Source organism: Ochotona curzoniae, unplaced genomic scaffold (genome assembly GCF_017591425.1).
Source record: "Ochotona curzoniae isolate NIBS_2020 unplaced genomic scaffold, NIBS_Ocur_1.0 contig_2699, whole genome shotgun sequence".
In the NCBI taxonomy this organism is placed as follows: Eukaryota; Metazoa; Chordata; class Mammalia; order Lagomorpha; family Ochotonidae; genus Ochotona; species Ochotona curzoniae.
In genome coordinates, this window is record NW_024465561.1 from 5,854,721 (window position 1) to 5,880,296 (window position 25,576).

Here is a 25,576-nt window from a genome sequence, read left to right on the forward strand (position 1 = left end):
CACAGGGAGAGAGGCAGCGGCTTAGGGGTCAGAAAAGCCCCCAGGGAGAGCCCTGTGCCCTGGACCCGACAGAGCAGCCCTCGGGGGGTTGTTACTGAGGAGGACAGGGAGCAGGGTGAGGCCCAGAGAGCACTGCCAGGCTGGCAGGGATTCGAGACAACAGGGCCAGGCCAGGCAATAACCAGGCTCCCTGTGCCACACATCCTCATGGGAGCTGATGCAAGCTAAGTTTGCGGAGTGACAGCCGAGCCCACAATTAGGGCTCATCCGGGCATAAGAGGAGAGTTTGGGACCCTGCCAGGCACGTGCCTTGTACGTGAACCTTTGTCCTCCTACTGCCAGTAGCCACTGGGCACAAGGAATCCTCAGCCCTTCTCAGAATCCCACCAGAGGCCCAGAGCAGGACGCGGCCTGAGCGCAGTCATGCAGCCACATGGCCACACAGCCACACGGCAAGGGGCCAAGCCTGTGTCCCCCGTGGGAGACAGGACAATAGGTTCCGCTGCTCTGGAGCTGTGGGGTCCTGTGCCGTCGCCGCCCCTCTGAGCCACATTCAGCTCAGTACTGCCAACTCCTAGGGTGGCCCAGGAGTGACACTCTGCTAGCTGACATGTGGTACCCATGGGCCCGTCCATGGCACAGTGCCCTCACCCACACCCGCCCCATGCACGAGGAGCAGTTGACAGCGTAGGATCCACCGCCACTGGCGGTCGCCTTGGTGGGCCCTGCTGCCCCAAGCCCTTCAGACACACCCACACTGAGCAATTACACTCCAGCCTTCCAGGAACAACTGGCCAGGCTACTCCACTTGTAGTTGGGTTTTCTCCAGCACATATTTATTTATTCATTTATTTTCATAGAGAGGGATTGAAGAATGGAAAGACAAAGATCTTCCAACTGCTGGTTCGCCCCTCCAATGGCCACAAGAGCCAGGGATGGATCAGACCGAAGCCAGAAAATAGCAGCTTCTTCCTGGACTCCAGTGCAGATACAGGGGTCCAGGCACTCAAGTCATCTTCCTCTGCTTTCCCACACAGGAAACTGGATTGAAAGTGGAGCAGCTGGGAATCAAGCCTGCGCCTCAATGGGATGCCAACTTCTCAGGCAGTGCACCCCCGGGAGAGCTCCCTTAGCAAAGAACGCTGGAGTAGATTTTGTTCTGCAGAGAGAAGACAGGAAGGCAGGTGGGGCTGGGGTCAGGGACACCGCAGTGCGCATACACAGAGCATTCACTGTCAGGGACAGGTCAGAGGCCCTGCTCCAGGTGAGGTGCCTGGCTCTGCGCAGGTTAAGGCAGAGTCCCTCCTGTGGCGGGGGTTCCAGGGAAGCTCTTGGCAGACGCCCTCCTTGCAGCACAAGAAGCAAGGGGCTCCCCACAAGGGGATGGAGAAGTGGGTGCAGCTGGGATAGACAGGAAGAAGAGGGGCTGGCAGGGCTCCAGGGGTACCTGACCCCAGCCTGCTGCCTGCTCTGCCTCTGGGACACCCGCAGCTGCAGCAGCCATTGTCCCTGTCCATCCCATGAAGGCACAACCAGGCTGGGAGGACAGCAGGGGCCTTGGGGAGCCCACACTTGGCCCTCTGGGAACACGGGGTTTGTGGAGGTGGCTGGGGTATGGGAGGGGTTAGGGAAGCAGCCAGGGAACTCGGGAGATGGGCTCATGTATGTGATGGAGGGGCTGAGTAGGGGGGCAGAGTTGTAGTGGGATGAGGAGGAGGGACAGCCATTGGGACAGCAACTGGGAGGGGCCACACAGAGCTCTGAGGCTGCAATGGGTCTCCCTGAGATGCACCCACATCCTCTGCCTCCTGGGTCAGGAGGTCCTTCATCTTCTTGGCCTTGGGGGAGCTGTCCCCTGGCCAGGCCAGCCGGACTGGACTCACCACGGCGCTCATGGCATGTTGCTTGTCCTCCTCGGTCAGTTTGCTGTCCACGCACATCTTCAGCGTCCGTGCATTTGCCAGCACTAGCGGGTTGCTGTTGTACTTCCCCACGTAGGAAACGTAGTCATCAACAGGACCGGTCAGGAACAGCTGGACATCCTGCTCCACAGCTGGGCAAATGTCGCCATCTAGAAGGAAAGCAAAGACCCTCAGCAACACACCCGCGTCCTTCAGCCTCCACTCAGCTCAGCACTGCCCTGGGCCACTGGGGACCCCAGCCCCTGAAGGACCCCCAGTCCCACCCCCCAAGGCACAGGCACCCACTGGCTCTGGAGGTCAGGAGCAAGGCTGCACCCAGCAGCAGCACCAGAAAACCAGCAGGCTTCATGGTATAGCAGGTGGCACCTGCGGGCTCTGCCCAGCCCCTTTATACCTGCTCTGGGGTGGGCGGCCCAATTCCTGGCCCTCCCAGGCTGTAGCTGGGAGCCAGGAGGGGTGTGTGTGTGTGTGTGTGTGTGTGTGTGTGTGTGTGTGTGTGTCTCATCTTCTGAGTCAACAGAGGGCGCTGGCTCCTTCCCAGCTGTCGCCCAGGGCCGCCCCAGCTCCAGGTGCCTCTTGGAGGGGAAGGGACAGAAAAGGCAGCGGGGAGAAAGGCTTCAGGTCAGGCGCCATGGGCCGTGTCGGCCTGTTCCATCTGGGCTCCTGTCTCACAGCTAGTGGGTGGCAGGGCCAGGTCGGGCCTCAAGGGCTCCGCTGTCGTCTCTCCTTTGCTTACCAGCCCTGACAACTTTGACCTGAGTCTGGAGATGGAGTTGTTCTTTGACCACCTTCTGCCTGGTGGGGGTGAGAGACGGAGACTCCCACAGGCAGACCCAGTGCAGGTCCTTGTCTGCGTGAGTGTCAGAATACACCCAGGAGATACAAGTGCAGGATTGGGCCCTGGGCCCGTGAGCAGGGCACACTCTGCCAGCAGCCTCGGGGCAGAGGCTCCCCTCCCAGGCTGGGACCATCCGTGTTATAGGGTGGGGGGTCATGTGGGGATGGGGCCTGATCAAAGATGCAAAAGAGGGGGCAGAGTAGGGTAGAACTGCCCCTGGTGGTCTCCAAGAAAACAACCTGGTGATGGAGAGGGGCAGAAAATGAGGCTTAGCTATGTGGCCAGCAGTGGAAGCTCTGGGCTTCTTGCTGATCTCACATGCGGGTGCAAGGAGTGCAATGACTTGAGCCATCATCCACTGCTTTTCCAGGCCATTATGAGAGAGCTGGATCAGAAAGTGAAGCCGCTGGGACTTGAACTCCTGTGGCATGCTGATGGTGCTGGCAGCAGCTTTATATACTACACCACAGAGCCAGCCCCTACAACAAACTCTTGCCTCTTCTCACAGGAAAATCTTCCCATTCCCCATCACGCTGTCTGTTGTCTCCCTTCGATGTCCTGCCTGCTCTGTGTGAAGTGCTGCTCCTTCACACAGGTGTTAGGAGTCCCAGGAGCCCAAGGCCTTGGCTGTCAGGGGGCCAGGAGGGTCACTTGGAGGCACCATAGGCTGTTTGCTGGATGCCTCGGTGTACACAGGCGGGGCCTGCAAGAAGTTCTTAGCAAATGAGATTTCAAGATAAGTTTAGGGGCCAGTGCCATGCTAGAGTAGATTAAGCTGCCACACGTGATGAAGGCATCCCATTTTGAAGTGTGGGTTCAATTCCTGGCTGTTCTACTTCCAATCCAGTTGTGCACACAGGCCTGAGAAGGCAATGGACAGTGGTTCAAATATGGCGGTCCCTTCACTCCCCAAGTGAGCACAACGGCTGATGCTATGCCGATCCAAATTCAGGAGCCCAGATCCTCCTCTAGGTCTCCCACACTGGTGCAGGGTCCCAAGGCTTTGGGCCGTCCTTGACTGCTTTCCCAGGCCACAAGCAGGAAGCTGGATGGAGAGCAGAGCAGCGCCACAAACTGGCATTCACATATGACCCCAGTGCTTACAAGGTAAGGTTTTAGCCATTCAGCCATCATGCTGGGCCCCATTCTGCCTTATAAGTAAATAAACTAATGACATATTTTGATGCAAAATTTTGAGGGCCAAGTATCATTTTTTTCATAGTATGTATCTTTTTTTTAAAAAAGATTTGTTTATTTTTTGGCAAGTCAGAGATATAGAGAGGAGGAGAGACAGAGAGGAAGATCTTCCGTTGGATAGTGCGCTCCCCAAGTGGCTGCAACAGCTGGAGCCGAGCCAATCCAAAGCCAGAACCCAGGAGCTTCTTCCAGGTCTCCCACACGGGGGCGGGCTCCCAGAGCCTTGGGCCTTCCTTGACTGCTTTTCTAGGCCATAAGCAGGGAGCTGGATGGGAAGCAGGGCCACCGGGTTTAGAACCGGTGCCCATATGGCATCCCAGTGCGTTCAAGGTTAGGACTTTAATCTCTACACTAGTGCGCCAGGCCCCATAATATGTATCTTTTATTCACTTCTTTTGTGCATGTATATATATACATATATATATACATACATATATATATATGTATGCATGACCTTTTACATTCTATATACAAATGTGTGCATATACATGTGCGTGAGATTGACAGATATTAATTACCCAGGATCCCGCTGTAGTGCATGTTCTGAGGGTTCTGCCCAAGTGCTTTGCATAGCTCCGAAATGCTGTCGATTTCACCAATCCGGGGGTGAGGCAACCCTCCCAGTGTCCATCGGCTGACATAGTCACCCTGGTGTCTCCACTCACTCAGATTTTTGCTGTCATCATTGGCTGGAGTAGTGGTCCAATTTGCTCTGTTCTCCTTCCTTTGCTATGGTACCAAATAGCTGCCATATTCTCCGTGTGCATCAAGGTCTGAGACCACTGCTCTGCCTATCTCACTCACAGGCAGGCCCCAGGACCCAGGCCAGGCAACCCAAGTCCGGCCAGATCCCCAACCCCTGGGGCTCATGAACCCAGCACCCACCATGCAGTGGACTTCAGGACCCAGACCAGGTGACCCAAGCGAGCCCTGTAGAATCCCCCACCCCACTGCATCCCCTACCCCTGAGGCTCACAAACCCGGCACCCACTGACTCCAGGCTGGCATGGCTCGCCTCACCTCAGCATCCACTATCATGTTTTTTTGCCTGGCTCAGTCCAACTTACCCACTGTTCCAGCTGCTGCTGGTGGGTGCTGCAGCCCAGTCCAGTACAGCCAGAACCCTGTCCTGGCCCTAGTGTAAACTGATTGTCATAGTGGCCTGACCTGGCCGCTCCTGCACCCTGTCCTGGTTATCAGGTCTCCCAGTGGTTGCTATGAACTGGTCCAGACTGGTCCCCAGACCTGACCCACACTTACGCCGGCAGGTACTATAACCTGGCATGGTCTGAGCTGTTCCTTGCCTTGGTTCTTGCACTCACCCACAGGGACTGCGCCCCTACAGAGGAGTTTCCCAAGCTCCTCTGTTGGGTCTCCTCCCAGTGGCAGTTCTCAAGCACACCAGTGGGTCTTTGGTGGCCCAAGTTGGCTTTGTCCACCTCCTGTCCTGGCAAGAATAGTGGCCTTGCTCAACTGGTCCATACTCATACTGGTTCTTGCTGTTGAGTATTGCAGCCCAGCCATGCCTGGTCCTCACCCAGTCACAGCTTTTGCAGGGTTCAGCAGGAGTCAAGACATAGCCCAGGCCGTTCTACACCCACCCTGGCTCTCTTGAGTACCAGTGGGTGCTGGGGTGTAGCCCAATCTGTCACTCCCCAGACCCAGTGCATACCTGTGCAGAGGGAGCAATAGCCATGTCCAGCCCAGTCTGCTGCCCTTAGTCTGGCTCTCCTGTTCACCAGTGGGAATCCTGACCCCACTGGGGCCTCCCCTTAGCTCCCCAGCCAGTTCTGCTCCCATCCGCAGTTCTTGGGCAAGCCAATAGAAATTGCAGTTCCACGGGGTGAGCCCACATGTCCCCCATAGATTCTGCCACAAGACCCAATTCTCTCACGTGCTAATTGTTGTTACAGCCCGTCCTAACTTGCCCTTCCCTTGTTACAACTCTCCCTGGTGGGTACTGTGACCTTGCCCTGTCAGGTAAGCCTCAGCCGTAGCTTTAGTGTGTACCATTGAGTGGTGATCGGTGATGGTCGATGCTAACTACGCCAGCTCAGGTCTCTCACATGTGCTGGTGCTTGATTGACCTTTAAAAACCTCAGGCAGGCCCAAACTGGAGTCACCTCCCAGGCATTAATTTTAAAAAGAGAAGGATTTGTATGTTGCACAAACTCTGAATTCAGCTTCTGCCTTGTCTTCCATTGTCCATTTGGCCGGAGGCACTCACTTCTCTCCCAAGTCAGCAGTGACAGGTTTGCCGAGGCATCAGAGCACAAGGAAGGACACACTGTGCTGACCCCGGGTAGAACCCTGCGCCAAGCAGGAATTACATCCGGCAGCTGCTATGGGCCAACAGTGCCAACAGCCGAGCTTCAGATGCCGGGGGCCACCAGGGACCTTGGGCTGGGGGAGAGTCAAGCACCTTAAGGGTTGTGTTTCTGGGAAGCTTGGCAGTCTAGGAGAGCCCTGGCCAGGGATTCTAGAAGGATTCCTAAGCTGAGCTTGTCCAGTGTCACTCATGTCTTCACACTGTGAGCGCAGGGAGCTGGATCAGTCTCCATCTGCCCCCTTTCCATGGACAGTCCTATCCTGTTTGAGTCACCAAGCTGCTTTTTTAGGTTATTATTTTATTTTGAAAATCTTTGCATAGTTGATTAGGGCACAAAGAGTCAAGGGTTATAGGAAAGTGGGTAAGAACATTGTTTCCACATTGTCTTTTTTTTTTTTTTTCTGTATCTGGGGTAAGGAGGGAGATAAATGGTGAAGCCCCACCCAGCCTCCCACCCATCCCAGGGTCCCCGATGTGGGGCATGCTCCGAGGGCACTGCTCAAGTGGTTTTGATAATTCAACAGTTCTGAATTGCTGCCAATCTCACCATGCCAAGCATGAAGAAATCTCTCCAGAATCCATTGACTGACACAGTCCACCTTAGCTTCCATTTGCCCAAATTTTCTTTTTTTAAAAAAAGATTTATTTTTATTATTTTTTTATTGGAAAGGTGGATATACAGAGAGGAAGATCTTCCATCTGATGATTCACTCCCCAAGTGAGCGCAACGGCCGATGCTATGCCGATCCGAAGCCAGGAGCCTCTTCCGGTGCAAGGTCCCAAAGCTTTGGGCCGTCCTCTGCTGCTTTCCCGGGCCACAGGGAGGGAGCTGGAAGGGAAGCGGGGCTGCCGGGATTAGAACCGGCACCCATATGGGATCCCGGGCGTGCAAGGCTAGGACCTTAACCACTTGCGCCACCGCGCCGGGCCCACATTTGCCCAAATTTTCACTGTCAACACTTATCTGGGGAGATTGATCAGTTTGTTCCATCCTCTGCCCTCTGTTGTGGTACCAGGTGTCCTCTGCAGGTTCCAATATCCTCCATGTGCACCTGGATTTACCGTCCACTGCTCTGTCTGAACCTCTGAGGAGGCTTGGCTTTGACACATGCACTCCATAGTCAGACCATGGAACCTGCACTTCTCTTCATGGCTGGGGCTCTGAGATCAGCAATTCAATTGGAGATATCCCCCAAAAAACTTCTTCTGAAGTGATCTCAGACTAATTCTTCTGTGTGCATGCCAGTACAGGGTCCAGCACAGTCCATCACCTCCATCAGCTTATGCATATGCTGGTGGTTGCAATTGCTGGCTTAGTTCTGTTTCCAGCCCTGTCTTCCACGCAAACCAATTGATATTGCAGTCCAGTCTGATTCTTCCCACCTCACTGAGTGGCTGAGTGGGAGCTGCAGCCTAGTCGGAGCGACCCACAATAACCCCCACCAGGCCTGCCCCCTGCCCTAGTTACCGTGCTAACTAGTACAGCAGACTGGTCAAGTCTTTCCCACATCCCATTCAGCTCTCATACATGTCAATGGGTGTTGAAATATAGTTCAACCCAACCAGTCCCATTATCCAGCTAACACACATGTTGATGGCACCATTCTGTCTAGCCATGTCTGCCCCAGTCCTGGTTTTTATGCTCTCCAATGGGAGTGGTAACCCAAGAGGGAGGTGCCCACTATTTCCCTTCTGGGCCCACTCACACTCCTAGCTTGTGCACTATCCAGGTGCTTCTGGAGTTTGACTTGACAGAATAAGCCTCCAGTGCCAGCCTCTGCCAGCTGATGCTCTAGCAAAGCATAACCAACCCTCACCCACTCTGATTTATGCTTACACCAGTCAGAACAGTCAGCCCAGCCTGGCTTTCCACTGATCTAGCTCACATGAGGCCCACAGGTGTGTTGGTTGAGTGCTGCAGCCCAGTCTGGCATGGTCCACCTCACCTTGGCATTTGCCCGTGATTGCTGTAGCCTGGCCCAGCCTGGAAAAACCCCAATTCCAGCTGCTCATGCTGGTGGGGGTTACAGCCTAGCCAAGCTGGCACCCAGTCTCAGCTGTGATGTGTACTGGTATGTGTACTGCCCGACCCACACTTTATTCATATGCTCAGATTTGCCAGTGGGTGATGTGAACTGATTCAGCCTGGTCTGCCCCTGACCTATGCCAAATGTATGCCGGTGGGTACCTTTCTCTGGCCTGATCCAGGCTGCTCCCTATCGTGGTTCTTGCGCTCACCTGCAGGGACTGTGTCCTGCCAGTGGAGTTGCCCAGGCTCCTCCATCAGAACCTCTCCCAGTGCCAGATCTTGCGCATACCGGTGGGTCCATGGGCCAGCCCTACTTAGTCCACTTCCTGTCCTGGCAGGAACAGTGTTCTTTCCTGACTGGCCTTCAACCCATTCTGGTTCTTAGTGTTGGATGTTTCAGCCCAGTCAAGGCTTGTCCACACCCAGACACAGCTCACACGTAGCCACGACCTAGCCTATTCTGTCCTACACCTGCCCTGATCCTCCAGAGCACCAGATGGTGCTGGAGTCTAGTCCGGCTTGGTGCGCCCAGCCCCAGTCCACACTTATGCCAAAGGACACTGCAGCCATATCCAGACCAGAACACAGCCCCAACTCCAGCCCTGCACTAACCAGTGGGAACCCCAACCCAGCCAAGGTGCCCTCTTAACTTCCCAACCAGGTTTGTTCCCAGCCATAGATTGTACATGCCAGTGGTTGCTCTGACCCAGCTTGGCATAACCCCTCATCTGTCTTGGCCTTTGCCTTAGATGCTGTAGCCTGGCATCTCTGGCTCATGCAAACCAATAGGTGTAAGAGCCTAGCTCAACATGACCTATACTCCAGCCTGATTTCTGTTCTTGCTTGTGAGCTAAGGCTTGTTTGGCCCTGCCCGGTCTGCCCACTTCCATAACCAATCCACACATTAGCCAACCATTGGAACTATTTTGCCCAGCTTGCCCAACCCCCAGGCCTCGACCATGTGACCATCAATGAGAGTTAAGACCCACTAGGGGAGTTTCCCAATTTTTCCCACTTGACCCACTCCCAGACCCAGATCTCATAGATGCCAGCAGGTGTTAGGTCAGTGCCCAGCATAGCCTGCCCTTCCATCTTATTCTTGTATGAGCTGGTGAACATTGCAGATCAGCCTGCCCCATGCCCTATTTTAGGATGCTGCAGCCTGGACATGCCCAGACTGTTATCAGTCACTGTACCCATGCCATGAGTGATGGCAGGTTCCATGGTCACACCTAGCTCAGCCTATCACCACCCCAACTATTAAGCTTACCATGGGACTTGTATTTCCACACGGTTGGGTTCATACATCCCTCACAGTTAGTGTCATGACCCTGGTTAGTGTCATGACTCTGCCTAATGTGACCCGTCCCCTGATTCAACATTCTATCCGGAACTAGGATCTAGCCCTACTAGACAGGCCCCCAGCCCTAGCTTTTGCATAGACTGGCCTGTGGTGGTCTGCATTGTTCAGTGACAATAAGCCCTATACAGGACTCACATGTAGGCTGGTGTATCAATGTGACCAATACAGAGCGTCTGGCCTCTCTCCTAAAAACCACAAGGTCCCAGCACCCTCATTTGCCTTTAAGTAAAGTGACCCTGTCATTGGGAGTCCCTCAGGATTGACTCCTCATCAACACGCAGAGTGGCCTCATTCATGGACACACCTAGACAGCAATTCTATACCCCCAAGACCCCGAGCTCACCGACAGGCAGCCAGCAGGGGGAGCCCAATACCAATTGGCACGCTGGCCACACAAACCCCAGGACTTGCTCACCGAATGGCAGTGGTGGCTGCGGCCAGGGCCCCAAGCATTGAGTCCGACCTGACTTAGATATTCCCAGTAGCACTAAGCTGCTGGAAGCTCTGTACATCCAGGCCACGGGGCCAATCAACTGGTTTTTTTGGACATGGAGTTTGCAAGAGTTTGGGCCAATGGAGTCAAGCTGTGGCAAATCGAGAAATCTGGCCTGTGGAACTGCAGCCTGCTGGGCCCAAAGGGCACGGGAGAAATCCGTATGCCACTGCCTGCAGGTGCTGGCTGCTGTGTCATGGTCACCGAAAAGGATGAGACAGCCAGGAGAGGGCACCGCTTGCAACAACAGGGAATCAAGGGAGGGCCCAGGTGTCAGCTCCCCTCAGGGTGAGAAGGTGCTGCTGGCAAGAGCCTGGGAGTGGGCACAGGCAGCGTTTCACCCACCCAAGGGAACCAGAGGACACCAGTTCTGGCAGTCCTAGATGCTGCCCACCTGCCCTGGGCTCTGACCCAGGGTCTCTCCACTGCTGAGATGCTGACACACCCACCCCAGGTCAGAAACACAGACACAAGTTGGTTTTCTGGATGACTTTGGCTCCCTGTGACTCTGTAAACATGACCCTGACTCCCTCTGTGATTTTGATGTGTGCACTGGGGAGATTAGCGGCTTGGGAGCCAGGAGAGGTGTTGAGAGGACATGACTAGGAAGCAGAGGTGACAGTTGGGGCTGGGACAACACAGCACTTGGCTCAGGATGGACCCACTTTGAAAGGTCACTTCTCCTCGAAGCCAACGGTGCCAGGCAAACATCTCCCACAGCCTTGCTCCTCACAGTGGGCGGGGCTTGCCTTACTTATCACCCCGTGGGCCTGGGCAAGCACAGTACCACATCCTGGCACAGAGGCGTCTGGGAAGCCAGAAGTTCCCAAAGCAGCGGGAACCTGAACGTGAGCAGAGTTCCCAGCAGCAGCAGCATGAAGGGGACACTGGCTGCGCTGGCCTTGCTGCTGAGCGGCGAGCTGGGCTTGCAGAGGAGTGAGAGTGGTAAGGAGGGCCGTGGCAAGCGTGCGGAGGCCTGCCCCGTGCTCTTAGTCTTCCTTCATGTGGGGAAGGTCTCTGTGGAGGCTTAGCTACGAGGCGCTGGGTACAGAAGCCTCTGCAGGTGGGGGTGGGAGCAACTTAACCTCCTACTCGCCTACCCTGGTGGCTCCTCTAACAACATGTCTTCCTGTGGTCACTTGCCCGATCTTTTATGAGGTCTTTGGGGCACTGTCCCTTGGAAGCAGGACACTGCTGGATGGCTCCTTGAGCATGGTCGATGCCACCCCAGCAGAGAAAGAAGCCCTGGGAAAAGTCCAGGATTGCTACAATGAGGGAGGGCTTACAGCCAAGACCTTGGATCTACTGGCCATGGTAACTTCCTCCTCATGCCCCCGCCACTCCAGAGCAGCACACTGTAGAATAGTGCACCATGCACCCACAGAGCAGGGACCCCGGGGCACAGGACAGATGAAACACAAACAGTGGAGCATGTCGGTCTCGGCTCCATCCTTCAGTCCACACCGTATTCCACCACTGTCATGCGTGCCCCAAGCTGTGTAGGCCATTCTTATGTTATGTATGCTCCCATGTGAGTGTAACACAGAAAGTGTGCCAAATGGGAGTCAAATGAAGGGTCTTCCCTCCACTGGTTCACTCCCCAAGTGACCACAATGACCAGAGTTGAGCGCTTCTGAAGCCAGGAGCCAGAAGCTTCCTCTGCATCTCCCATACCAATGGAGGGCCCCCAGGATACGAGCTATCCCCTGCGGCCTTCCTAGGCCTTCAACAGGATTCTGGGTTGCATGTGGAGCGTCAGAGACATGAATCGGTGCCCACATTGGATGCTGATGCCACAGTTGGAAGCTGAGCTTACTATGCCATAGTATTGCCCCCTCACACACTATTCTTTTAAATATTTATTTCATTATTGGAAAGGCAGAGTTATGGTGGGGGAGAGAGAATGAGAGAGAAAGAGAAGTGTTCCATTAACTGGTTTGCTTCCAAAATGATGCCAACTGCTGTGTCTAGTGGAGGCCAGGAGCGAGGAGCTTCTTTTGGGTTTCCCACGTGGGTACAGGGGCTCAAGCACCTAGCCTATCCTCACTGATATCCCAGGAAAATAAGCTGGGAGCTGGGTTGGAAGTGGGGCTGGGGTGGAAGTGGAGCTCATATGGGATGCTAACATCATCAGTGGCAGCTTAGCCCGTTACTCCATAGTGCCAACCCCAGCACAAACTCTCTTTCGTGTCTCTTTGTGTACTTTCTCTTCTTCACAAGGACCATCTATCTCTTCTTATATGAAGATGATTTATTAATCATAACCTAATTCCTATGCTGTAATACCTGATTTTTTAAAATTTCCTGCTTATACTTCTTAATTCACAAAATTTTCTTGGTTGACTTAGACATTTAATCTTTTTTTAAGGATTTATTTATTTTTACTGGAAAGGCAGATTTTTACAGAGAGAAAAAGAGACAGAAAGGGAAAGATCTTCCATCGGCTGGTTCACTCCCCAAATGGCAGCAATAGCTGGAGTTGAGCCAATCTGAAGCCAGGAGCCAGGAGCTTCTTCCAAGTCTCATGGGTGCAGGGTACCAAAGCTTTGGCACATCCTTCACTGCGATCCTAGGCCATCAGTAGGGAGTTGATGGGGAGTAGAGCAGCTGGGACATGAACCACTGCCTACATGGGATGCTGATATTGAAGATGAAGGATTACCCAGTTGAGCCACAGTGCCAGCCCCCAAGCATTACCTCTTTTGGATAAATGTTAGCTCAATCTTCCCTGGGCCAAATATTAGTTTAAGAAGAATAGCTGACATGTCTACAATGCAAATTCATCCTACACAAGAGCAAGAGTTTGCCCTTCATTAATTCTAATTTGATTTTATATTTCTCAATAAAAACTGTAGCCTTGTCAGTGTGACTTGCACATCCAGTCACATCCAGTCCCTGCCTTGTTGATTCACAGGTGGCCTCCTGGTTAAAGCAATACTCCATTGAAAGCTTTGGGACGTAGTTCAGGGGACTGCCACACACCCCAGCTGGCACATCCTCCATGCAAGACTGGACAGTCTCAATGGTTTCCAGGACAGTGGCTTCTTTGAGGAAAACTGCCCTCTTCTCCCTTTCTCCCCTCTTTCCATCTCCCTAGGCCAGCACTGGATGAAGTCCTAGTGGCTGCTGGCAGAATTAAGAGCCAGAAAAGAGCCAATACCTCTAGAAGACAAGAAGATTTGAGGTGAGCCCGCCTGGGTCATCTCTACAGTCACTCAGCACCTGCTGGGGAGACAGCCCTGCAACTGTGAGAAAGGCTGCAGACCCCAAGACCTCTGTCCATGGTCCTGACACCCTGTTCTTAGTCCCTGCGTGTGCAGCCTGTCATTCAATACGTATTTGACCCTCACTATACTTACAGGGGAGAAAACAGCCACAAAATGATGGAACACCAGCCCAGGACCATATAGCCCACCTGCGGTGGGGCCCAGATCTCTCCTGGTGCTGACTGAGGACACTTCCCCTGGCCTGGGGTCCCTTCCACTCACTGTCTCCCAAGATCTTCCGCCAGGTCTCACAGGCTCCCTGCACAGCACACAGACCCAGGCATGCAAAGCAGAGCTTCAGGTGTTTATTGGAAACAACCTAATGGAGACTACAAGCAGGTGAGGCCAGGCATTCTGAGTCTAGCTTCTGATGAGAAGGATAACAGGGCAGGACGAAGGAGTTCAGAGCAGGCGTCAATGGCAGAAGACACCTTCTCACAGCATCGGTAGGTGCTAACGGTCAATGGGTAATACGCTTTTAAGATTTTCTTTGACTGTCACCAGTGAATGTGAAATGCATTCTGGGCTGGTAGTGATGGACGTCTGGAAGAGACAAAGAGTGAGAACAGAGTGACTACAGGCAGGTCCTGGACCAAAGCGCGGCTACCCAATACCCCAGGATCACTCCAGAAGAAGGGGCTGCCTTGAGTCAGGTCTGGGAAGAGGAAGACTAACAGATCTCAGTCATCAGCACTGGGTCTGAACAGGAAGGGAAGGCACTGGGAGGGCTGGGTAGGAGGGCGGTGGGTGTGGGGAGGGGCACGGTGGCTGTTGCTCAGGTGAATGGTGTCTCCCACCATGGAGACCTGTCTGTCAGCTCAGTGGGCTGCATGGGAGGTGGGTGGGTGTGTCATAACCAACCCTGTCTGGTGCACACATTAGTGCAAAAAATCTGTAACTAAAACAGTTTGAAGATGCAGACACTCCCCCCCCCCGCCACCCCTTCCCCTCCCAAAAAAAACACAGCACTTTGGGGAAAATAGGATTTGGGACAAACTCTTCAAAATCTACACAACAGTGGAACAGGAACCATAACCCCAGGTGAAAGTTCATCCGGGAATGCAGTGAATGACGTGACAGGCAACTGCCGCTAGAACCACAGACCGTGCAAGTCTCCTTCCATGCTCTGAGACAACACAGGGAGGGGCAGGCCCCGTCCGAGCCTGGGAGGGCCGGCAGCCCCGTCCGAGCCAGGGAGGGCTGGCAGCCCCATCCGAGCCAGGGAGGGCCGGCAGCCCATCCGAGCCTGGGAGGGCCAGAAGCCCTGTCTGAGCCTGGGAGTGCCAGCAGCCCTGTTCGAGCCTGGGAGGCCGGCAGCCAGGAACGTGAAACCGGCCCACAGGCAGAGGCCTTGCAGGGACAGGGCTTGCTTTCTGGGAAAGCAACCCAAGGCAGGCATCATTTTCTAATTCCTATGGTGGAGCGTCCAACTGTGCAGGTGCTGACAAGGGCTCCTCTGTGGCCAAGGTTCTCCTGCAATGGAGCTCCCTTTGTGTAAGAGAAAATTAAGGCTTAGGCATACTTTCTGTGTTACACTCACATGGGAGCATGCATGACATAAGAATGAGCTGCACAGCACAGGGCACGCATGACAGTGCTGGAATACGGTGTGGACTGAAGGATGGAGCCGAGACCGACATGCTCCACTGTTTGTGTTTCATCTGTCCTGTGCCCCGGGGTCCCTGCTCTGTGGGTGCATGGTGTACCATTCTACAGTGTGCTGCTCTGGAGTGGCGGGGGCATGAGGAGGAAGTTACCATGGCCTGTAGATCCAAGGTCTTGGCTGTAAGCCCTCCCTCATTGTAGCAATCCTGGACTTTTCCCAGGGCTTCTTTCTCTGCTGGGGTGGCATTGACCGTGCTCAAGGAGCCATCCAGCAGTGTCCTGCTTCCAAGGGACAGTGCCCCAAAGACCTCATAAAAGATCGGGCAAGTGACCACTGGAAACGCAACCAGGAAGACATGTTGTTAGAGGAGCCACCAGGGTAGGCGAGTAGGAGGTTAAGTTGCTCCCACCCCCACCTGCAGAGGCTTCTGTACCCAGCGCCTCGTAGCTAAGCCTCCACAGAGACCTGCCCTCCCCCACCACACTACCCAGAGGGAAGGAGTAACGGATGCAGCCACCACTCAGACCTCCCTGGCCAGGACCAAGGCCCCAGCACAGGAGCCTGAAAGCATCCCTGCAGAAAACTACCCCGGCATATGATGCCAAGTGCTCAGAACCCACATGGGAACACCTGGTGCAATTCCCTATGCAGACACTAGGAGGCAGCAATGATGGCTCTCAAGCAGCTGGGTTCCTGCCACCCAGACAGGAGAGCTGAATTGAGCCCAGCTCTAACTTCAGAGTCTGGAATGGCCTGGGCCATCACAGGCAACAGGGGAGCAAGCCAGTGAATAGGCATGCTCTTCCAGGCATGCTCTCTGCCACTCAGATTGTAAAAAGAAACCCTAACCCCTACTGTTAATACCACGAATGAACTCTTCCTCAACAATGTCTCCCTCCCGCTGAGGACAGACTCCAAGTATTCCTGCAACAGTTCCCAGTCAGTTACCTCCCAACCGCCCCTGATGTGTCCCTGAAAGCTGCTAAGAGGTCCTCACATGAAGGCAGGCTAAGAGCACGAGGCCTACGCACGCTTGCCACGGCCCTCCTTACCACTCTCACCCCTCTGCAAGCCAAGCTCGCCACTCAGCAGCAAGGCCAGCACAGCCAGTGTCCCCTTCATGCTGCTGCTGCTGGGAGCTCTGCTCACGTTCAGGTTCCTGCTGCTTTGGGAACTTCTGGCTTCCCAGACGCCTCTGTGCCAGGATGTGGTACTGTGCTTGCCCAGGCCCACGGGGTGATAAGTAAGGCAAGCCCCGCCCACTGTGAGGAGCAAGGCTGTGGGAGATGTTTGCCTGGCACCGTTGGCTTCGAGGAGAAGTGACCTTTCAAAGTGGGTCCATCCTGAGCCAAGTGCTGTGTTGTCTCAGCCCCAACTGTCACCTCTGCTTCCTAGTCATGTCCTCTCAACACCTCTCCTGGCTCCCAAGCCGCTAATCTCCCCAGTGCACACATCAAAATCACAGAGGGAGTCAGGGTCATGTTTACAGAGTCACAGGGAGCCAAAGTCATCCAGAAAACCAACTTGTGTCTGTGTTTCTGACCTGGGGTGGGTGTGTCAGCATCTCAGCAGTGGAGAGACCCTGGGTCAGAGCCCAGGGCAGGTGGGCAGCATCTAGGACTGCCAGAACTGGTGTCCTCTGGTTCCCTTGGGTGGGTGAAACGCTGCCTGTGCCCACTCCCGGGCTCTTGCCAGCAGCACCTTCTCACCCTGAGGGGAGCTGACACCTGGGCCCTCCCTTGATTCCCTGTTGCTGCAAGCCGTGCCCTCTCCTGGCTGTCTCATCCTTTTCGGTGACCATGACACAGCAGCCAGCACCTGCAGGCAGTGGCATACGGATTTCTCCCGTGCCCTTTGGGCCCAGCAGGCTGCAGTTCCACAGGCCAAATTCCTCGATTTGCCACAGCTTTTCTCCATTGGCCCAAACTCTTGCAAACTCAATGTCATCTTTTGTCCAAGAAAGCCACTTGGTGGCTCAAACAGGATGAGACTGTCCGTGGAAAGTGGGCAGATGCAAGCTGATCCAGCTCCCTGTGCTCACAACGTGAAAACGTGAACAGCAATAACAACACAACTTAGGACACAACCCATGAGTTGGACACCACACACACATCCATGCTGACACAGGCGACTGTGCACACTGACAGGTGAAGAAAACACACACTTTTCTCACAGAGACCCCCCCAAGTCGTGTTGTAGCTTGTTCCCCAAGAGCTGGAGGCGCTGCCCCTGCCCCGGACAACTTGGCAGTTCTAAGTGACAACCAGCAAGGAGACAGTGATGTCCCGGACCCCAGGGTGCCCTGTGGCAAGAGGCATCTGACCTACGTGGTTCTCTTCCCAGAAATGCCAGGCCTAGCCTAGAGCACAAGGAGCTCACAGGTCAAGCTCAGCTTAGGGATCCTTCTAGAATCCCTGGCCAGGGCTCTCCTAGACTGCCAAGCTTCCCAGAAACACAACCCTTAAGGTGCTTGACTCTCCCCCAGCCCAAGGTCCCTGGTGGCCCCCGGCATCTGGAGCTTGGCCACTGGCACTGCTGGCCCATAGCAACTGCCGGATGTAATTCCTGCTTGGCGCAGGGTTCTACCCGGGGTCAGTAAAATGTATTCTTCCTTCTGCTCTGACTCCTTGGCAAACCCGATTCTGTCACTGCTGACCTGGGAGAGAAGTGAGTGCCTCCGGCCAAATGGACAATGGAAAACAAGGCAGAAGCGGAATTCAGAGTTTGTGCAACATACAAATCCTTCTCTTTTTAAAATTAATGCCATAATGGGCCCAGCGGCATGGCCTAGCAGCTAAAGTCCTCGCCTTGAACGCACCGGGATCCCATATGGGCGCTGGTTCTAATCCCAGCAACCCCACTTCCCATCCAGCTCCCTACTTGTGGCCTGGGAAAGCAGTCAAGGATGGGCCAAAGCTTTGGGACCCTGCACCCGCGTGGGAGACCCGGAAGAAATTCCTGGATCCTGGCTTTGGATCGGCATAGCATCAGCCGTTGCGCTCACTTGGGGAGTGAATCATCGGATGGAAGATCTTCCTCTCTGTCTCTCCTCCTCTCTGTATATCTGACTTTCCAATAAATAAATAAATCTTTAAAAAATAAATAAATAAAATAAAACTAATGCCATAGGTGCCCAGCACAATAGCCTAGTGACTAAATCCTTGCCTTGCATCCACTGGGATGCATATGAGTTCCAGTTCATATCCCAGCTGCTCTACTTTCCATCCACCTACTTGGTATTGCCTGGGAAAGCAGTTGAGGATGGTCCAAAGCCCTGGAACCCTGCACCTACACGGGAGACCTGTAAGAATCTTCTGGCTTCAAATCAGCTAAGATCCAGCAGTTACGACCATTTGGGGTGTGAGCCAGAGGATGAAAGATCTTTCTCTCTCTCTCACCTTCTCTCTGTAACTTAACCATTCAAATAAAAACAAATGTTTCAAAAAGACTATGAAAAATAGTAGGCCAGGCCCAAATCAGAAACACAGATTTCCAGCTGGGTTCACACTTGGGGGGGGGGGGTGAGGCCCCACATATTTGGACAATCAACCACTGCCTTCCCAGGCCTGTTCGCACAGCTGGACCAGAAGCAGAACAACCAAGAATCAAACCTGAACTCCAATATCAGATGGCATGATTGCACATGGTGGCTGAACAGCAGATGGATCTTTTAGGACAAGTGGCATAGGAGAGAAGACAGCAGAGACGAGCTGCGCTGAGTCTCCTGAGAGCTCCACATCCACAGCCTGCACGGAACAGCCAACGCAGACCACAGCTCCTGACTACGGAACCTCTCTCTCCTCCCACGAGTCAGGGTTCCCTTCCTTCTCCTCCCACAGGCCCCAGGCCCTGGGGTAGTCCTGGGCAGGAAGCTGGAAAGGAGCCAGCGTCCTCTCTTGACTCAGGAGGCACACACACACACACACACACACACACACACACACACACCCTCCTGGCTCCCAGCTGCAGCCTGGGAGGGCCCCAGAGCACATATAAAAGGGCCGAGCAGGGCCCACAGGTGCCACCTGCTATACCATGAAGCTTGCTGAGTCCCTGGTGCTGCTGCTGGGTGCAGCCTTGCTCCTGACCTCCAGAGCCAGTGGGTGCCTGCGCCTTGGGGGTGGGACTAGGAGTCCTTCAGGGGCTGGGGACCCCAGTGGCCCAGGGCAGTGCTGAGCTGAGTGGAGGCTGAGGGACGCAGGTGTGTTGCTGAGGGTCTTTGCTTTCCTTCCAGATGGTGACCTCTGCCCAGCTGTGGAGCAGGCCGTGCAGCTGTTCCTGTCCGGGCCCCCTGATGACTATATTTCCAACATGGGGAGGTATGTCAGCAACCCAGTAGTGCTAGCTAATGAGGCAGCACTGAAGAAATGTGTGGACAGCAAACTGACCGAGGAGGACAAGCAACATGCCATGAGCGCCGTGGTGAGTCCAGTCCGGCTGGCCTGGCCAGGGGACAGCTCCCCCAAGGCCAGGAAGATGGAGGACCTCCTGACCCAGGAGGCAGAGGATGTGGGTGCATCTCAGGGAGACCCATTGCAGCCTCAGAGCTCTGTGTGGCTCCTCCCAGTTGCTGTCCCAATGGCTGTCCCTCCTCCTCATCCCACTACAACTCTGCGCCCCTACTCAGCCCCTCCATCACATACATGAGCCCATCTCCCGAGTTCCCTGGCTGATTCCCTAACTCCTCTCATACCCCAGCCACCTCCACAAACCCCGTGTTCCCAGAGGGCCAAGTGTTGTGGGCTCCCCAAGGCCCCTGCTGTCCTCCCAGCCTGGCTGTGCCTTCATGAGATGGACAGGGACAGTGGCTGCTGCAGCTGCGGGTGTCCCAGAGGCAGAGCAGGCAGCAGGCTGGGGTCAGGTACCCCTGGAGCCCTGCCAGCCCCTCTTCTTCCTGTCTATCCCAGCTGCACCCACTTCTCCATCCCCTTGTGGGGAGCCCCTTGCTTCTTGTGCTGCAAGGAGGGCGTCTGCCAAGAGCTTCCCTGGAACCCCCGCCACAGGAGGGACTCTGCCTTGACCTGCGCAGAGCCAGGCACCTCACCTGGAGCAGGGCCTCTGACCTGTCCCTGACAGTGAATGCTCTGTGTATGCGCACTGCGGTGTCCCTGACCCCAGCCCCACCTGCCTCCCTGTCTTCTCTCTGCAGAACAAAATCTACTCCAGCGTACTTTGCTAAGGGAGCTCTCCCGGGGGTGCACTGCCTGAGAAGCTGGCATCCCATTGAGGCGCAGGCTTGATTCCCAGCTGCTCCATTTTCAATCCAGTTTCCTGTGTATGTACCTGGGAAGGCAACTAAAGTTGGCCCAAGTACATGAGCTCCTGACTCACCTGTGGGAGACCAAGAAGATGCTCCTGGTCCCTGCTTTGGGGGGCCCAGCTCAGGCCATTGTTGCAATCTGGGGAATGAATCAAGGAATGGAATTTTTCCCTCTTTCTGTCTCTCTGTAATTCTTTCAAATAAAAAAATAAATTATAAAATACAACTTAATTTTAATGCAAAAAATATTTTAAAGTCTACCTTTTATTCATTTGAAAGTCAAAATTCAGAGAGTGATATTTTCTACCCACTTGTTCACTCCCCAAATGGTTCACAAGACATGACCAGGCTGAAGCCAGGAGCCAGAAGCTTCTTCTGGGTCTCCCACAGGGGTGCAGGGCCCAGGCACTTCAGCCATCCCCACTGCTTTCCCGGGCGTAGTATCAGGGAGTTCAATCAGAAGGGGAGCAGCCAGACCTCAACCAGCCCCATAGGAATGTGAGCACCACAGGTGACAGCTCTACGTTTTCTGCCACAGCACAGGGCCTGCACACATTTTCACAAACCCATGTGCATAAGAGATCTTCAAAAAGTTCATGGAAAACATGTGCTATATAAATAAAAAAAAAAACCTATGATTTTCTATTTTTTATTGCTTCAAAATAAGATCATCTTTTTATTCCATTTCCCTTCATAATCTTCCTGACATGCCTGCATCTATATATAATGTATAATATAATGAATATAAAGTGGAAAACGGGCACCATGATCCTAGGGCCAGGGGTGTGAGTACGCAGGCCTGGGAGTCTTGAGAGATGGGCTGTGTGTTTATGTGAGATGCAGTTGGCCACGCCTCCTGGCAGCTACCAGCCAATGAGTTTAATTTCCTCTGGCGGAGCCTGGATCTAATGGGGAGTTGAGGACCCAGAGGAGGCAGCTGTGAGCAGCACTGCAGGCCAGGGACGCCTGCAGCAGAATGGCAATGCGCCCCTGGGCAGGACTGGCTGAAACAGCTGCTGCAAGGGTCCTGCCCCAACACAGACACGCCCTGGGGCCCTGGAGCTGCTGCTCTCTCAAAGCCACAAAGACCTCTGTCTGCCCAGCAAGCTCCACAAAGGCAGGGACCTGGCAGGCCTCACACCTGTGTCTAGTAGGTCAAGGGCCCCTGTGTCTAATAGATCAAGTGTCCCCAGCCAGGACACGCCCGACCAAGCAGGGGCCCACACGGGGCCCTAGGTGAAAGTAATGACCTCCCCCACACCGTATATTCCTTCTTCTATGTGCTCATTTATTTCACATTTACAGGGCTCTGAGAGGTCTACGTGATTAGCCAACTTCCACCTGCTGGAATGGGCGCTCAGTCACTGCGGTTGTAAGCCCTGCCCCATGGAAAGGGAAGCATGGTGGGAAAATGATGTTGGGGTACCGTACTTGGGTTGCCCTGCATGCATTAAGACTCTTGCCCCACCCCTGCAGAACAAGCTTTGCCCTTTCCTAGCAGCACTCGGTGGGGGGGGGGGGGAGGACCAGCCCCTTCCTTTGAAGCCCTACTTCACCAAGACTTCCCCAACGCCACCTTCATCCACCCTTGCACCCCACCACCTCCCTCCGAGACCTTCCTGTCCTAGGACCACCTCAGGGTCTGGCTTCTGTCTAGTTCCATGACTTCCCAGCATTGTGGCACAGCTGGTATCCCACAGCAGCACCAGTTGGAATCCCAGCTGCTCCACTTCTGATCCAGTGCCCTGCTACAGTGCCTGGGACAGCAGCAGCACATGGCCCAGTGCTCAGCCCCTGCACCCATGGATTCCAGCCTGCCCTGGCCATGGTTGCCATGACCATTTGGAGTGAATTAGCAGATGGAAAGCTCTCCTGTCTGAAAATCAAGGCTCCAAAATGTAACCCCCATCTCTGGCTTCTCCATAAAGCTCTAGGTTCAGTAGGCATAGCTCCGGCCATCACAGCCACTTGAGGAATGAACCGGAGGACAGAGCTTTCTTTCCTCTCTCCGTAAATCTGGAAAGCGTTTCCAATAAAAATAAATGAATCTTTTTTTTTTTTTTAAGACACAAGCAGTGCCCCAGCTGTGGGCGATGGCCTAGGTTGTATTGTACCTAGGCAAGTTTTACACTGTTGGGAGAAAAGTAGCTAATAGCAGGTGGGCATCCTTAACCTGATTAATGCAAGTCTTAACTATACTAGGGTAAGAGCATAGTCACCTAGCCTATTCTTTTTTTTTTTCTTTCTTTCTTTCTAAAGATATGTGGGCGGGGAGTGTGCTGGGTTTGTGGGTCCTAGGGGTGGAGGACCCGGCAGGGCCCAGGTTGCCTGGCCTGGGTCTTTAGGCCCACCTGTACAGTGTGTGCTGGGTCTGTGAGCCCTGGAGGCAGGGTTCTAGCCTGCCTGGGTCACATAGCCTGGGTTCTTAGGTCTGCCTGAGCAGTGGGTGCAGGTCCATGGGCCCTAGGGGTAGGTGTCCAATGGGCTGGTGGCCCGGAGAACCCTCTTCAGTGGAAAAGATGGAGCAGTGGATGGTAGGCCCAGAGGCACACGGAGGATATGGCTGCCAATTGGAGCCTGCAAATGACATCTAATACCACAGCAGAGGAAGGAGGCCAGAACAAATCAGACAACTATCCCAGCCAAGCGATGACAGCAAACATTGGGCAAATGGAGACTCTAAGTTCAACTATGTCAGCCAATGGACATTGAAAAGGTTCTCTCAACCTTGCACTGGCGAGATTAACAGCATTTCAGAAGTATCAAAATCACTTACGCAGAACCCTTAGAACATGCTTCAACTGGAGTCCCTGGGATAACATCGGGTAGCCGTTCCCCATCCCTGGGTACTGAGGTGTTGGGAGGCTGGGTGTGGATCCTCCCTTTATCTTCCCCTTTTCCCCAGATACAGGAAGAAAAAGAAAATTTGGAAACAACGATCACTCCCACTTTCCCTTAACCCTGGGTCGTCCTTCCCACTCTGATCAACTATATCAACATCATCAAAAATAAAAATTTTAAAATTTTAAAAATTAAAAGACAAAGTGGGATTCTGGCTTGGAGGGTTTGGAGGGCTGGGCAGCCAAATGGGACCCCTCACCCCATCAGCCACTTCTGGCTGGTCAGGGTCGGGGGGCGTGTCGTAGCCTGGCAGCCTCTGAGCGGTGGGGACCATCTTGGCTTAGGAGGCCAGAGTGCCAATCGGCATTGGGTTCCGCCTGCTGGCCACCCATTGTGGAGCTCTGGAAAACTACTACTGAGGGACATCCATGGATAAGGCCACTGAACGTGTAGGTGAGGAATGAATCCTGAGGGACACCCAACAACAGGGCCACTGTACTTGCAGGAAAGCGAGGGGACTGAGACCTGGTGGTTTAGAAGGGAGAGACCTGAAGATCTTTATGGGTCAGACTGATGCACCAGCCCATATGGGAGTCTTGAGATGGGCTTATTATTGTAGAGCATCGCTGACCACCACATGCCACCCCACATGAAAGCTATGGCTGGGGGCCTAACAGAGCTAGACTCCAGTACTTAAGTGTCAGTACAGGGTACGGGTCACATCAGGCAGGGCCATTACACTAACCAGCATGTGAGAGAACCAGGTCCGTGGGGGGTAGATTCTGCAGGGGATAAGTGGGCCCAACCCTGTGAAAATACAAGTCCCGCTGCTTAGCTTAATAGTTGGGATGGTGATGGACTGAACTAGGTGTGAACATGGAACCCGCTAACACTCGTGGGTACGGGGGCCAAGAATAGGCTGGGTAGGTCCAAGCTGCAGCACCCACATGTGCATTCTAAAATAGAGTATGGGGCAGGCCAGCCCGCAACATCCACCAGCTTACTCAAAGGCCAAGATGGAGCAGCAGTCTATGCCGGGCAAGGGCCCAGCACCTGCTAGAGCATGTGAATCTGGGTCTGGGAGTGGGCCGAGTGGGGAAACCTGGGAAACTTCCCTAGTGAATCATAGCTCCCACTGGTGAGCACGTGGTCCACTCAGGCAAGCTGGGCAAGCTAGTCCTATCCATTGGCAAGTGTGGGTTGGTTTTAGAAGGGGGCGGACCAGGCAGGGCTGAGCAAACCTTAGCCCACTGGTAAGTGCAGAAACCAGGCTGGAGTGCAGGTCATGCTGGGCTAGGGTATCACACCTACTGGTTTACATGAGCCAGGGCTGGGAGCAGACTGAGCAAGGCCAGGTTGTAGCACCCAAAGGCAAAGACTAAGACAGATGAGGAGCTATGCCAGGCCAGGTCAGAGCAACCACTGGCATGCACAAAATCTGTGGATGGGAACAGGCCTGGTGGGGAGCAGAGGAGACTGCCTGGCCAGGCTGTGATTCCCACTGGTAAGTGCAAGGGCTGGAGTGGGGGCTGCAGTCTAGTCTGGATATGGCTGCAGGATCCCTCAGCATGGGTGTGAGCTAGGTCTGGGATGCGCCAGACTGGGCCAGACCCCAGCACTCAATGGTGTTCATGAGAACCAGGGTAGGTGTACACAGGCTAGGCTAGATCTCTGCCCCTGCTGAGCCACGCATGAACTGTGTCTGGGTACAGACCAGGCTTGGCTGGGCTGTAGCACCCAATAACAAAAACAGAAATAGGTGAGGGCTGGTCAAGAAAGTCCACTGTTCCTGTGGGATAGGAGGTGGACTAAGTAGGGCTGGCCCATGGACCCACTGATGTGTGCAAGATCTGGCATTGGGAGAGATCCTGATAGAGGAACTTGGAGAACTCCTCTGTCAGAACATATTTCCTGCAAATATGTGAGTGGAGTGCAAGAACCAAAACAGAGAGCAGCCCAGACCAAGACAATACAGTACCCACCGGCATACATTTGGCGCAGGTCAAGGGCAGGCCAGGCTGGGTCAGTCCATATCACCCCCTGGCAAATCCAAGCACCAGAATGGAGTGTGGGTCAGGCTGGGATGGGACGCAATACCAGCCAGTCTACATTAAGGACGGGACTGAGGGCTGGCAGGGCTATGCCAGGCTGTAGCCCCGATCAGCCTGTGCTGTGCCAGGCCCGGCCAGGCTACAGCACCCACTGGCAAATGACAAGGTGAGGCAGGTTGTGCCAGACTGGGCCACAGCACCCAATCAGCACATGTAAAACCCAGCGGGGGGTGGGTACATACCCGGGGGGGAGGGGCTGTAGGGGCCGCCCTGCTGAGCCACTACTCCCACTGGTCAGCATGAGAGTTGGGATGGGGGCAGGCCAGGCTGGGCAGGGGCATAACATCTGACAGCCTACCTGTGAGCTGGATCAGGGAAAAG

The 25,576-nt window shown here is 54.3% G+C and overlaps 3 protein-coding genes and 1 long non-coding RNA gene across 4 annotated transcripts; 2 read left to right on the top strand and 2 right to left on the bottom strand.

Moving 5' to 3' along the window:
- Positions 1–905: 905 nt before the first annotated feature.
- Positions 906–2,318, bottom strand: LOC121153733 (major allergen I polypeptide chain 1-like). The gene is made up of 3 exons (XM_040976475.1): positions 2,208–2,318; positions 1,884–2,071; positions 906–1,159 (listed from the first exon to the last, which is right to left on the bottom strand). The coding sequence occupies exons 1-3, from the start codon at positions 2,269–2,271 to the stop codon at positions 1,130–1,132; spliced, it is 282 nt and encodes a 93-aa protein (XP_040832409.1). The 5' UTR covers positions 2,272–2,318; the 3' UTR covers positions 906–1,129.
- An 8,651-nt stretch (positions 2,319–10,969) lies between these two features.
- On the top strand, positions 10,970–11,981 carry LOC121153812 (androgen-binding protein homolog). The gene is made up of 3 exons (XM_040976554.1): positions 10,970–11,116; positions 11,304–11,485; positions 11,904–11,981. The coding sequence occupies exons 1-3, from the start codon at positions 11,047–11,049 to the stop codon at positions 11,979–11,981; spliced, it is 330 nt and encodes a 109-aa protein (XP_040832488.1). The 5' UTR covers positions 10,970–11,046.
- A 1,739-nt stretch (positions 11,982–13,720) lies between these two features.
- On the bottom strand, positions 13,721–16,277 carry LOC121153732 (major allergen I polypeptide chain 2-like). Its single transcript, XM_040976474.1, has 3 exons — positions 16,096–16,277; positions 15,195–15,376; positions 13,721–13,980 (listed from the first exon to the last, which is right to left on the bottom strand). The coding sequence occupies exons 1-3, from the start codon at positions 16,163–16,165 to the stop codon at positions 13,891–13,893; spliced, it is 342 nt and encodes a 113-aa protein (XP_040832408.1). The 5' UTR covers positions 16,166–16,277; the 3' UTR covers positions 13,721–13,890.
- A 2,826-nt stretch (positions 16,278–19,103) lies between these two features.
- LOC121153736 lies at positions 19,104–20,283 on the top strand. The gene is made up of 3 exons (XR_005883443.1): positions 19,104–19,142; positions 19,278–19,465; positions 20,193–20,283. It is a non-coding gene; the product is annotated as an uncharacterized LOC121153736 (long non-coding RNA).
- Positions 20,284–25,576: the final 5,293 nt, after the last annotated feature.